Source organism: Acomys russatus, chromosome X, assembly GCF_903995435.1.
Source record: "Acomys russatus chromosome X, mAcoRus1.1, whole genome shotgun sequence".
Lineage (NCBI taxonomy): Eukaryota > Metazoa > Chordata > Mammalia > Rodentia > Muridae > Acomys > Acomys russatus.
This window is the reverse complement of record NC_067169.1, coordinates 71289952-71305276: the sequence shown is the minus strand read 5'-3', so window position 1 is coordinate 71305276 and position 15325 is coordinate 71289952. Positions and strand designations below refer to the sequence as shown.

Genomic DNA, 15325 nt, shown 5'->3' with positions numbered 1-15325 from the left:
CCCCTCCTCCCAATCAAGATCTGTTTTAGATGACTGTGCAAAATATCTTTTCCAAAACTTTTCTGAATACTTAGCTGTATTTTTGCCTCCCCCTGTATTTCTGGCTTGGAATAAATCCCTGTAAATACTAGATTAACACATGAAGGAAATCACTTAATTTATAGAAATAAAATCAAGTGATCTTGGGCAGAAGGATTGAAAGTTCAAAGTCACTTTGTTCTATAGTGATGTCAAGTACAGCCTGGGTAACCTTAATAGGCCTCTGTCTTAAAAGAAAAGTAAAAAGAGAGCTGAAATAAAGACCAGTGATTGGATGAAAACCTGTAACCCAAACACACCAACATAGAATTACAAAAAAGACTTCTTTCCCTCTCCTCACCATAACAAAGAATAAAAGAAAATTACATCTCAAAACACAAGTCACTCAACAGTAAGTGTTTATTTCCCTGAAAAAATGTCTACAAGACAGTCTCAAGCCTTTGTCTTTAGGTACAATGTCAAAAGGTGATGTAAAATATATTGGTAATTCAAAAAATGCTACATGTAGTCACAATGTCCAATCAAGTAGTTATTGGATCATCTGATATAAATCGCTGAATTTTTCATTGTTGGACATAGTGGTCCTCAGATAGTCTTCATCTTTAGGCTTCAAAATGCTGAATAAATGTCGGGGTAACCATTACCAAGGAGAGTGGACTGGTTTATTTGCACATTGTAATTAGATGCTGATCCCAAGTGATAAGTCCCATAGTTGTACAGATAATAATCATTCGAGCCATGGGAAGCAGGCACAGTGTTGTAGACATTCCGGAAATTGCTGTACATCTGAACGCAATTAAATCCTTCAGTGCTTCCACTACTTCCAGCTTCCCCAGAAAAGCTTCCATTTGCTCTGAAGCGATGGTCATTTGCTCCAAACACGTTTTGGGTTGTTCCCACAGCATACTGACTTTCCCCAAAGACATCTGGGTTTGCACACAAAGGATATTGGCTTGTTCTGAAAGCAGAGTAACTTGTCCTGGTATCATATGAATTTGCCATAAAAGCATAGTAGTTTGGCCTGAAGGCAGCGGAGTTTGTACTCAAATTAAACTGGTCTGTCTGAAAAGCATTTGGGTTTGTCCCAGAAGTATACTGGTCTTCTCTGAAAGCATTTGGGTATGTTCCCAAAAAATGCTGGTTTGTCCAGAAGACATTTGAGTTTCCCCCCAAAGCATATTGGCTTACTCCGAAAGCATTTAGGTGTGCCGCCAAAGCATACTGATTTACTCCTAAAGCATATGGGCATGTTCCTAACGTGTTCTGGCTTGTCCCGAAGGCATTCGGACTTGCCCCAAGAGCATACTGGCTTTCCCAGAAGGGATTTGAGTTTGTCTCTAGAGTATAGCTGCTTATCCCTACAGTGTTTGAATTAGACCTCAAAGCATCATGGCTTGCACTGAAAGCCCTTGAATTTGTCACGAAAGCATTGGGGTTTTCCTGGAAAGTATTGGGGGTATTGCTGAAACAACTGGCATTTGCCATACTGACATTTGAGTTTGCTCTGGAAGTATATAGGCCAGCTCTGTGGGTGTTTTGGTTGGCTTTTTGAGCATCTGTGTTAGCTGTTAGTTGGCTGTCTCCTCCTCCTCCCCCGGGGCTTTCCAAGCCAGCAGCTGGAACAGCGTTTCTTGTCCTAACCTTAGCTCTAGTCTTCCTTTTACTGGGTTTTCTTTCGGGATGTTGTTTAGGGAGTGCAGTTTTAACTTCACAACCGCTAGAGTCAATGAAATGGTACCTGGTTTGTAAGACCATTCTAGCAGAGTTTTCTTCCATGTATTTGATAAAGCCGAAAGCTCTTCTTTCTTTTGTATCTGAATGTAGTGGAAGCTCAATAGCCTCTATCTGCCCAAATGTGCCAAAATAGGCTCTTATTTTTTCTTCAGACACCTGAGGATTTAACCCACCTAGGAAAACCTTTTTAATGGAGACTTGAGAATGAAGGGCTTTAGCCCTTTTACATTCTATTTTCTTGCCATTCACTTCGTGGTCTTTCACTCGCAGCACCTTGTCTACGGTGGAACTATCTTTAAAAAGCACAAATCCAAATCCCCTAGACAGACGGGTCTTTTTGTCTATTTTTATGATAAAATCTATTATCTCACCGAATTGAGACAAATATTCCCGAAGTACTTGCTTGTTTAGTTCTTCGGAAAGTCCCCCAATGAACATTTTATTGGCATCCTCTTCATTCTTGGTGGCATCGATTCTGAACCCTTCAGGGAATTTGTCTCTTCCATTACGCTTTCTCAAAGAGAGGCTGGAAGTATTCATGGTAGATAGGTTGGTTGGAGATGACTTGACTGTTGGTGAAATTATGGCTGAAACACAAATGGTAGGGGCATGGCTGTGGTCAAGGAGTAAGGGGGAATTGTTGCAAAATAGTGACGAAATAGAAACAACCATGGCAACCAGAAGCAATGCAGGGTCTACTTTGGTTTCTAAACTAGGAGTCAGGGATAGTGTGACTTATTTTGCAAATGTGTTGAGGTTTTCTGTACAAAAAGTAGGCATGCCTATAGACTTTATATTTTTATTTACAAGGCGCTTGAAAAGGGCAGTTTGCTACAAAAGGAAGCAACTTTCCTTTTTGTTCTTGCCTTTTCAGAATACTTCTTTTTAAATTTTTGTTAAAAATTTGTTTTCTGGGAAGTGCTTTGAACTTGCAAGAAATCACCAGTTTATTGCAATATATTTAATTTTATCATGTTACATATCAATTGTTATCCCATCCTTTGTATCCTTTCATTCCTCCCTCTCTTCCCCTTTCCCCCTACTCCACTCCCCTATGACTGCATCTTTTAGGTGAGTTTCATAGTAAGTTTTAAGTAGTTAGGTGCTGAGATGGTAAAGTGGTGCAGAATTGAAACATCCTGCAGGGAAAGAAAATGCCTATTGGTTTGTACATTATACTAAAGGGATCTAAAGGAACATTTTAAAATTAGAACTTCACTGAGATTCATTTATGTAATTCACCCTTTTAATGTTTTAAATGTAATTACAAAATTATTTTATCATTATAGAAATAAAATTAATAAATGCATCCTCCTCTACAAAATTCTGTGTCCTATGTAAGCAATCACTCCTCATTTCACCATAAGCCGGTCAATGGGTTAATATGTGCATTTTTTGTTTTCCTTCTCATACTCACTTCTTTCAGGATGTTCATATGTTGTAATATATATTAGTTTTTATTCCTTATCCATTATGTGGATATGTTATGTTTTGTTTTCACATTTTACAACAATATCTCTTGCCAGTTTGGTTTTTTTTTCACTACTCTATATGTGCAACACACACACACACATACACACACAATCATAATATTTTATTTTTCTGACAGTCATTGTTATTTTTTCATTTTAACATCGTCAATGAGGATAGATCTCACAGCTTTCTTTTCTACTGAGTAAACATTTAATATACTTAATAGCAAAGACATATCTCCCTGATTATAGAGAAAAATATCAAAATTTAGATGTTTATTTTTTGCCTTTTTTTTGTCCTTGTCACTACCCACTAGGTATAATGAACTAGTTTATTTATATCTATCATCTCCTTCCTCTTTGAGGAAGAAGATTTTAAGTGTTTTTATAACTCTTTCCACAGTTTGTGTATATAATCTCTCTCAAGAAAATTTCTCAATTATTTTATGTTTATGGCATCATTTCTATATTAAAAAATAATAGCCACTTATTTCTTTCTCAAAACTTAAAAGCATGAATACTAAGCATAATTTAGAGACCAGAAAGGAAGCTACAATCCAAAAATATGTTCATGGCTTGACATTTACAGCTGATTACGTGCTACTCTTCATGCTGGGCTCCCTGCAATGGCATGATGAACAGGTGGGACAAGTTCAAGGTTGGAAAGTATTGCATGTTAAAAAAAAAATAAAATATGGCTTCATAATAAGCTGAAGAGTAGTCTAGAAATCAATTTGCTCAGGAATATTGTTTTGTCAAGTGCCACCAGGAAACAGCTGATTTTATTTTAAAGCTTTAATTTTCTAAACTTTTTTCCTATTAGAATCAGAATGAGCAATGATGACCCATCCACATGGTATAAAGAGGTACTGGAGGCTTAGACACTGTTTCCTATCACTTTTCTGACCATGAACAAATTTATATATTCTAGATAGCCATATGACAAATTAGCTTCAGAACTCACTAAGCTCTCAAGGCCACGATTCCTAGTAAGAAGATACTTTTGTAATTAACAAATATCTTTTTTATAGGTGTATTAGTTAAGGTTCTCTAGAACTTATAGAACCTATCTCTATGTATATTATATATACATATGTATATACATATATATATGCATATATAATCTTTATCATCCATCTATATATCTATATATCTATATCTATCTATATCTATATCTGATGTAATGGAAATGAAGGAATGGACTTGCTAGCAAGGCAAGAGCAAGGAGGCAAAGAACAAAAGCTTCCTTTTTCCATGTTCTTATATAGGCGTCCAGATGAAGGTATGGCTCATAACAAAGGTATGTTACCCTGCCTCAAGATTCAGATTAAAAGTATGTATCTTTCTCACTAAATGGTCTGGCTACAAGTGTATTTACCCACCAAGCAAAAAAAAAATCTCTCATAGGTTTGTCCTAAATTTCTGGACTGTAACCTATTCCAGAGGTATTCATCAAAATAGGTATCTATACTAGTTTGCATTCCCACCAGCAATTTGGAAATCTATCTGGCGCTATCTCAGAAAACTGGGAATAGGGCTTCCTCAATATCCAGCAATTCCATTCCTTGGAATATACCCAGAAGATGCTCCCGCACACAACAAGAACATTTGCTCAACCATGTTCATAGCAGCCTTATTCATAATAGGCAGAGCATGGAAACAGCCTAAGTGTCCCTCAGTAGAAGAATGGATAAAGAAACTGGTACATTTACACTATGGAATACTACTCAGCTATTAAAAACAAGGAATTCTTGAAATTTGTTGACAAATGGATTGAACTAGAAATGATCATAATGAGTTAACCCAGAAGCAGAAAGAGTCAAATGTTATATACTCACTTATATCTACACACTAGCCCAAGGGGCATGTCCTATGAAAATCTTCACCTACCAGGAAAGTGGGACAGAGGGGAGGACATACTATTGTTACTCTAGGTGAGAGAAGCATGGGAGAATGGGGAAATAGAAGGATCCAGAGGGTTCTAGACACCTACAAGAAGAACACTATGATGGGCAGATGTGGGCCAAGGGGTCTTGCTTAAACTATGGCACCAGCCAAGGACAATACGTGCAGTAAACTTCAAACCCCTACCCAGATCTAGCCAATGGACAGGACATTCCTCACAGTTGAGTGTAGAGTGGGGTCTGACTTTCACAGGAACTCTGGTGCCCCATATTTGACCACGTACACTGGATGGGGAGACCTGGTGGCACTCAGAAGAAGGATAGTAGGCTACCAAGAAGAGACTTGATACCCTATGAGCATATAAAGGGGGAGGAGGTCCCCCTCAGTTGCAGTCATAGGGGAGGGGCATAGGGGGAAAATGGGAGGGAGGGACTAATGGGAGGATACAATAGATGGGATAACCATTGAGATGTAATATGAATAAATAAATAAATAAATAAATAAATAAATATATAAAAAAGGCAAAATATCTAATATAGGTCTCCAGTTTCCCTGGTGTTGTTAAATGAGTTAAATTTTAGATAAATGAGTTAAATTTAAGCGAAATGTAAATGTTCTTCCTCTGTGAATTATCATCTCTTCGATTTAATTAGTGTATGGTTCCCATACATGGCACAAAGATTACAATAATGAAAATATTTTGTTTGAAAATAAGAAATAGTGCCATCAACAAAATTAGACTATAAGGAAAATTAGTTACTTCAGAATGTAAAATTAAATCATTCAGCAAGAATTCCGTAGAACACACTTTAATAATAACAGTTGAAACTCTCCCAATAGATTTAGTGTATCCAGTTTTATTTTGATGTCTTTGATCCACTTGGACTTCAGTTTTGTGCTGGGTGATAAATATAGACCTATCTGTACTCTTCTACATACAGACATCCAGTTAAAGCATTTGGTGGAGATGCTTTCTTTTTTGCATTGTACGGTTTTGACTTTTTTGTCAAAAATCAAGTGTCCAGTTTATTTCTGAGTCACTGATCCAATTCCATTGATAAGTCTATTTTTCTGCCAATACAATGTGTTTTTTCTTACTTTTGCTCTGTAGTACATCTTGAAATCAGGGATTGTAATGCCATCAGATTTTATTGTACAGAATTGGTTTAGCTATATTGGGTATTTTATTTTTTATATGAAGTTGATGGCTCTTCTTTCAATGTCTGTAAAGAATCATGTTGGAGTTTTGACGAGGATTGCCTTGAATTTGTAAATTGCTTTTAGTAAGATGGGAAGATGAATTTGTTCCAATTGTGACTTGAGGTACCAAGGTGATTTGGTACTCCCTTCTCTGAGAAGTAGGAGAAGGGGTTATGGGGGTGTATGATGACAGGACTGGGAAAAGAGGAAGGAGGGGCCTGTGATCAGGCTGTAAAGTGATTAGGTAAATAAAACTGTAAAAATTATACAATTGAAACTCCTATCCCTAAATTTTAGAACCTTGTCTACATCCTTTTAGTTTTGCTTGGTGTGAATATTGTTCTCTATAGGTAGTTGTCTTCTGTTTTGTTTGTTTTTTTTTTCACTTTTTTTCCTTATTAAACATCTATCTCAAACCCATTTGTTTAACTTTTATGGAATTCCCCAAGAGCCTTTTCTTTTCTTTTCTTTTTTTAACACATTTTTATTGAAAAATAAAATAATTCATATTACATCTCATTTTCTATCCCATCCCATGCACCCTCCCATTCCTCCCTCCCTCCCACTTTCACCTCAATCCCCCTTCCCTATGACTGTGACCGAGGGGGACCTTCTCCCCCTGAATATGGTGCTAGGGTATCAAATCTCTTCTTGGTAGTCCGCTATCCTTCCTCCGAGTGCCATTGGGCCTCTCCAACAAAGGGACATGGCCAAATATGAAGCACCAGATATCCTGTGAAAGTCAGTCCCCAGTCTCCACTTAACTGTGGAGAATGTTCTGTCCCTTGGTTAGATCTGGGTAGGGGTTTAATGATGACCGCACGTTTTGTCCTTGGTTGGTGCCTTTGATCAAGGAGAACCCCTGGGCTCAGATCCACCCATCATAATGTTCCTCTTGTAGGTTTCTAGGATCCTCTGGATTCACCTACTTCCCTATCCCTTATATTTTTCTCACCTAGAGTCTCAATAGGATGTTCTCACCTCTATCCCACTTTCCTGGTAGGTGCAGACTTTCATGGGACCTGCCCCTTGGGCTAGTGTTCAGTTATAAGTGAGTATATACCATTTGAGTCAAGAGCCTTTTCTTGTGAACTCATGATCATTTCTATACACTAGTGTTACCACACTTCTGATACCAACTTCTGTCTTGCCATACTCTCCACTATCTAGAAGCAGCCCACAATAGGTCCAGTGTCACTTTCTCTGCATATGGATCAGGATGTAGCTCCCTGGAATCTGACTACAAAACACCATAGCAATGGATTAAACTTCTGAAACTATAGGTAAGATCCTAAATAAATGCTTTCTATTATAGTAGTTATCTTGGTATCTCTTCACAGCAATAAAACAGTGACTAAGACAGGTGCTTTTTTTTTATGTCTGTTTTTCCCTACCTGTCACTGACCTTCTCCTAGGTAGGCAATAACCATACATAACTTAAATTTCCCATACTTGGAATAAAATGTATAACACTTAACATATTTTTAAAAAGAAACACACTTAATGCTTGCTGAAATCATTTTAATAATAGACTTCCAATGGCTACAGTTGTAAAAATTCTTGCTCTACTTGGCGTCCCCGAAAGATGAGCCAGTTGTGTATTGCTTCTTGAGTGCTGATCTACTTCAATTTGGAAAAGCTGACTTATCTTTCCAAACTTAATGCAAGCCTGAAAAAAGGTTGTAAATTTGAAATTTTCTTATTTCTAGTCATTTCTCAACCACTTTAGATAACCACAGAGTGTGGCTTTTGCTGGAATGAAAATCTTATGAGAATTATGCATTCTTACTGTTGCTCAAATTATGATGCACCTTCATGACTAATTATTTACCTATAGCAATTTACTGATAGGACAGGATATGTGTCATAGTTTTGATCTCTTTCTGGATTGGCTAGATTATGAGAGAGAGAGAGGAGGACATGATCTTTTAGCTGCTTAAAATGTTTTTAAGTTACCATTTTCTACTGTAATATCTAAAGGAATTATAATCTGGTCAGTATAGTTTTAGTTTTATCTGTGGGAATTTTATTACACCATGCTAATGTGTTTTAGGTTTGTAAATGCTGTTATGTGATTTATGCCCAGCCATTTATTCTTATTTCACATTAACTCAAAATACATCATTTGGAGATTTTAACTGAAGCTGCTGTTGTTTTTTTCCAGCTACTAGAATATATGAGGTTTATTAAATGAGCATGGGGAGAGAAGGAAAGAGGTAAGTGGTAACATACACACACACAAACACACACATACACACACACACACACACACACACAGAGAGAGAGAGAGAGAGAGAGAGAGAGAGAGAGAGAGAGAGATGGAGGAGAGGAGAGAGAGAGAGAGAGAGAGAGAGAGAGAGAGAGAGAGACAGACAGAAACAGAGACAAAGGAAGAGAGACTGCAAGTGTTTATTCCTCAAGAAATGAGTGAATGAATGAATGAATGTTCAATATTCTGACCATTACCACAGGATGTTTATAAGTTTGTAATGTTTATGAAAATTGATTCTAAAAGTAAAAAAATGAAAAAATACAGAAGGCACACAAGCTAGGGATAGAAATAAAAATTTGTTGCTGCTTGGAGATAGGGGGACTCTGATCCTGAAGAAAATAGAGAGTGTTGTAATTTTTGTATTTATGGGAACATGGTACACCTAATTTGGGTTGTTTTACTATGAAATGGATTGTGCTTGAACTATTCATGGCTCTAAATTTACTCATTCCTTGGTCTATGGTATCTCATTCATAATTGTTAGAGAATGGGGGATAAAATGAAGGATGACATATGCCAGTAGAATTAATTTGCCTCTCTTATCATGGGACTCATCCTTGGCAGTAGGATGCTATGGGACTCATAAATCAGAAAAGTAACCTGGATGTATCCTGATTTGATATGCTGGCATAGAGCTGTCTCTATGGTAATATGTTCTTTAATGCTCTGTTGAACTTGTTCTCTTTAGTGAAATGAAAATGCATGTGTTTGACATACTTGGTCTACTTACTTGTTTGATAAAATGAGATTTTCCTTACTCTTTTTCCTCTTCATTTTCCACAGAAACTGCCAGTACCCATTACTTAAATTAAGTTGAGAGTACAAGCAGATAATTTGAAAAATGATCATTTAGAAAATGCTCTTTTCTACTAACTTTGAGCATAGTAAAATTGCGATCTAACTGAAAATAGTACATTGGACATAGACTAAAAAGCAATTTAACATCAAAAGTTTTTAGCAGTTGAACTTGCCTGCTATACTTTTACTTAATTGAGATCTTTTAGGAACACTTCCTTGACATCTCTAAAAATGGGAAATTTGCCTGACAGTAATGTTGTAGGAAGATAGCATAAAATTTCATGTATCAATATGGCTTGATACAACAAGTATTAAATGTACAAGTACTAAAACATGCATTTCCCTAAGGACTGCTACTTACAATAGACAATTAAATTATAATGTTCTCAGAGAGACTATTTTACAGTCTCTCATATGCCCGGAAAGTTATAAGGAGAAAGACACCTTCTTTACATTGTATATTATGTATAGTAAGGGAATTCTACTATTATGACCTCTGTCTTATGGTTATTCTTAGAATAACCTAGCTGATATTTTGGATAGGATATATCCCAGAAAAAGGAGGAAGCTATTCACTCAATCATTTGTGCATAATTTGGAGTCTATTATAACAACAGTGTATGGTACTGTGATTCTAATTTTCTTTCTCTTCTTAATTAGCCAGTTCCATTTAGAAGAACTGTCTGTAATCTATATATAAACAGATTTTTAAAAGATAAGTTTCCAAATTAAAGTTTTCATGTTTAATTTATGAGCAGGTTGGAATTTCTTGTACTTATTTAATTAAATTAAAGTTCATGAGGATTGCAGTTTATTTTGATGCTTTGCATAATTTTAGTGATTTTCACAGTTTTAGTAGAAGGAAAACAATCACTGATGTCACATTCTTTCCTATATAATAACTACTTGGGCAAGGGTGTTTAATCAATTTATTTTGAATTAATCAAATTTGTATTGCATATATGTTAATTTATTAAAAAGTTATGAAGTGAACCACATTTGCATATTAATGCTGAAAATATAGAGTTTAACTATTCTTGTTCTTCAAACATGTGGGGAGTTCTGTAAATTCCATGGCTGACAGAATAATGTTACAAGTGAGGCAAAAGTGAAATCCAGTTCAACATGACTTAGTAGCTGGTGTTGATTCAAATTTCTAGAGTTTTAGCCTGAGTACGTTATTTTAGGCATATTTAAGTAAAGTAAAACTTTGAAAAATGTTCCTTTGTGGCAGTTATCACTTAAGGGATGACTTTGGTTTCCTGGTGACAATTATCACAATAAAATTTAACACATGACTGCACAAAATGACTTTGAAAAGTACATGTAATCTATTCCATAAGAATAAGCTCTATTGACTGAGAAAGGTAAAAGGATAAAGGTCTAGGGAGGAAGAGGCAGCAATAACCATAACTGCCTGGGGGATTTGAGTGTTGCTTGGCCCTACAGAGAACACAGATCACCAAGCTATTAATTATATCTATCCCCAGCTTTGTGTGTGGAAACAAGTATACGTCTCTTCATCAGTCTGCATGTTCAACATTCCTGGTCTCCCTAGTGTTTATCAGTGAGTACAAAGACCTTGTGCCCTCCATTCAAACAGTGTATTAGTTATATTTAATCAATGTAATAAAACATCTTGATCAAGGCAACCTATAAAAGAAAGAGTTTATTTTACTTAACAGTTCCAGAGGTTTAAGGGTACATTAGAGTGGAGAATTGTAGTAACAAGCAACATACAAAGCAGTAGGCAACAGATGGGAGTTGAGAGCTCCTATCTTAAAATGCAAGGAGGAAGGAGACAGAGAGAGAGTTAGAGATAGATAGATAGATAGATAGATAGATAGATAGATAGATATAAAGAACGTAAAAAGAAAGGAGTCTTGAAACCGCAAACACTTGCTTTTGATATTTCTTCCAACAGAGTTACATCTAATTCTCCAATATTCAAGTATTTGCATATTCAAATGCCAACTATGGGCGGCATCTCAGTAGAGGAACCATATTAACTCTCTATCTCCTATAGATTTATGGGTATAATATGAAATGCATTTAGTACAACTCTGAAAGTTGCCAAAATCCTTTACAGTCACAACAGTGTTTTAGGTCCAAATGCTCTACTGAGACACAAGGAATCATCTGTAAAATCCAAAAGCAGATTACATGTCTTGAACATATGCTTGCAGTGAATATTTATTACCATTTCAAATAGTAGAAATTTGGCCATACTGAGTAAATCTGGTTCAAATCAAGAACAGAGACAAGCAGGTGAAACTCCAAATCCTTTAGCTCCACTTCTGATGTCAAAGGATGGTCTGCCTTTTAATCTTTGTCATCTCCAACACAGATATCTCTCTCTGGGAAGTGCCAGTGTCAGTATATATTTCTCCTTGGTAGATATCATGAAGTGCTGGCATACTCAACATGTTGAGGTCTCCAATGCATCTCAGGTTTCATATAATGACGTGCATGCAGAGTCTCCTCTGCCACATGCCTTGTCTCAGCAGCATTCTGAAACTAAAGAGGAAGATTGCAATATCCCTTTATTTTTATATCCTTTATGATACTGGAGGCAGCATCACTTTCACAATAGTGCCTAATTAATCTGTAAACTTGGGGTGGACCTTGGCCACTTTTAATTACATTTGCAGAAAAATTTGTTATACTTTTCTAAAAGCAGGAAAATCCTTAGGCCCTTTCCTTTCACTAATGGGTAGCTTAGCTAAGTAAGATATTGTACTAAGTGTATACTTTCACTTGTTTCAATGTCCATCTGGCCACTGCTGGTGCTCTTTTTCTCTTCAGGTTGTACATTTTGTATTTATTTTGCCTCACTTGCTGTTTTTCATTGTAGATCTGCATAAGGGTGATTACTAATATTCATGATACAGAGTGACTATTAGGCTGTCTTGAAATCTCCTCTGCCAAAGGTATTTATCCATATCTTTTAAATTTAGGCTCAAGGAAGTTTATAGGACAATGGCAGAAACAGCAACATTCTTTACCATAATCATTATAGGATTTTTTTCTAGCTTAGTTGGCAATATTGTTTCTTTTGAAACCTCTTGTGCTGTGCCTTCACAGTCTTCTAGTTCTGAGCACTACTGTCTTCCATGCCCCTACTAAAATGACCGATTTAGCTTCGCTTAAAGCATCCAAACACTTTTTGCGTTCAAACCTCTAAAATATCCCAGTTGCCTCCAAAACAAGCAAGCAAACAAACAAACACCCACATAGTCATTTTCTTTACAATAATCAGCCACTCCCTGTCACCAAATTCTGTATTAGTTACTTTTCTATTGCTAGGAGAAAACACCATGGCCACAGAAAATTATAAAAAGAATGATTTATTTAAACTTATGGTTCCAGAGATTTAGAGTCCTTAATGGCAGTGTAAAAATATAGTGCAAGGAAAAGGAAGCTGAGTGCTCACATCTGGAGCCATAATTCAGAATTATAGAGAAAACTGTGATTGTGGGGAAGGTATGAATGTTGTTACATATACAAAATCAGAGTCATTCAATTTTATTCAAGAGCCAGATGCTAGGATGAAAGACTACTAGTTCAAAGAGGCTGACTAAGTACCTGGGTGACCTTATTACTCAGCCAATGCCCCAGAAGAAAAAGCCACATCTTCTCCATACTGTCTTAAATACACTTCAACAGAATGTCCCTCCTTTCTACTTCCTGTGCATCTCTCTGTCCATCTTCTGGACATCCTCAAACTTTTTATGGATTTTTCCCATGTTCACTTTCTATTTACTGGTTGCTTACTCCACTTCTTGAGCAGAGATTTATTTATCTCTTGTTTACAGAAATTTCTTGTGTTAAAGGTGTGTGCTAGGGCTGAGCCACACCACAAGAATCCAGTTCACAATCTCAATGGGAACAAATACCCTGCAATAAATGAGTGTTTGGATTCTCAAAGACTATGCAGTGATGTACTTTCTTGAGAAGAGATATATTTCTTAAGCCTTTCAAACCAGCTATCCACTATGGACCATGTATTCAAATATTTGGTTTATAAAGAGCATTCATTCAAACTACCACACATAGGTATATGCGACATCAACTTTTAAAATATATAGAAAAATCTGTTCCTAAGATGTTTCTTCAGTTTTCTCAAAAATAGCCATATTTTTCTTAAGCAAATAAATATGTGTATTTTAATACCAAAGTTTCTCAGTCTTCAGTCTAAGAAAAGTGCAGAAAGACAGAGAAACTTTGTAGTGTCCCTATTTTTTCTCATAAATAGTTTTCATATTTATTCACCTCAAATAAATATGATGATCAATAATCTCCAGTTTTGATTATGAGCATAGTTCCAGATTTTATAAGGAAGAACATGCTTACAAATCAAAATATACAGACATCACATTGTTTGTTTGATCTAGGTCCAATTCTAATCTATGAATAAAGCCAAAACTGAACATAGAAGAGTTGCAAAGTCAGAGAGTTTCAGAGGTTCTTGTGGAGTGCATAAAGACATGCAGAAAGGATCTAAGCATAAATATAATCAATATAAACTGAACAACTGAGGTGCTATTGAGAGCGGTCTGATAGACATGGACATAGGTTAATGCTGATTCAGTGAAACTTTTAGGTTAGATAAAAAGACCAGAGCCATATCTAGAACTGGAGAAAATCAGAGGTTAAAAAAGAATTACAAACTTAAAATATCTCAATGATACAAACAGAAGCAAGAAGATGATCACTATCATGATCACTATATATATATAGTCAGTTATAAACTATCTTAAAGCTTTTCACTATTTAATTTGGTAATTATTTACTTAAAACTAGAAGCATCTTTGTTAAATGCTACTGAGTAATCAATCTTGAATGGCCATTATTCAAGTCATTAAGATTTCTGAACAACGCAGTTCCTAGTTCGGTCATAACTATGGAGCTAGTAATCCTTATTTGGCACTTCATTTTTTCCATCTGTCAATGTTCACATTATTATTTCACCAGTTTATGTTATTTTCTCTATAATCAACTACTAATATTATTTTTGTTTACTATTTTGAAGTCTCTGTTAGTCAGGGTTTAATTTTCTTATTTATTTTTTATTAATTTATTCAGATTACACTCAATTTTTATCCCCTGGATTGTGGCCTCCTGGTCCTGCCACCCTCCCACTTTCACCTTACTCCCATCCTCTAGGTCTGTGACAGAAGGGGACCTCCTCCCCCACAATATGGTCACAGCCTATCAAGTCTCATCTTGGTAGCCTTCCTATTTTTTCTCTTAGTGCTACCAGGTCTCCCCACCAAGGGGATGTAGTCAAATATGGGGCCCCAGAGTTCATGTCAGACTCAGTCCCTGCTCTCCACACAACTGTGGATAATGTCCTGTCCCTTGGCTAGATCTAGGTAGGGGTTCAATATTTACTGCATGTATTGTCCTTGGTTGGTGCAGTAGCTTGAGCTAACCCACCGTGAACTAGATCTGCCAATCATGATATTCTTCTTGTAGGTTTCTAGGACCCTATGCATCTTTCTATTTCCCTATTCTCCCATACTTCTCACACTTAAAGTCTCAATAGGAGGTCCCCACATCTATCCCAGTCTCCTGGTAAGTGAAGACATTCATGGGATATCCTAGTTGGGCTAGTGCCCAATTATAAGTGAGTATATACCATGTAATTCTTTCTGAGTCTGGGTTAACTCACTCAATATGATCATTTCTAGTCCCATCCATTTGCCCACAAATTTCAGGATTTTCTTGTTTCTAATAGCTCAGTAGTATTCCATAGTGTGAATGTATCACAGTTTATCCATTCTTCGACTGAAGGATATTTAGGCTGTTTCCAGGTTCTGGCTATTATGAATAAGGCTGCTATGAACATGGTTGAGCATATGTCCTTATTGAGTAGTGGAGCATCTGCTGGGTATATTCCAAG

The 15325-nt window shown here is 36.3% G+C and overlaps 1 protein-coding gene across 1 annotated transcript; it reads right to left on the bottom strand.

Moving 5' to 3' along the window:
* Positions 1-648: 648 nt before the first annotated feature.
* LOC127185944 (CUGBP Elav-like family member 1-A) lies at positions 649-2313 on the bottom strand. The gene has a single exon (XM_051142592.1). The coding sequence runs from the start codon at positions 2311-2313 to the stop codon at positions 649-651; it is 1665 nt and encodes a 554-aa protein (XP_050998549.1).
* Positions 2314-15325: the final 13012 nt, after the last annotated feature.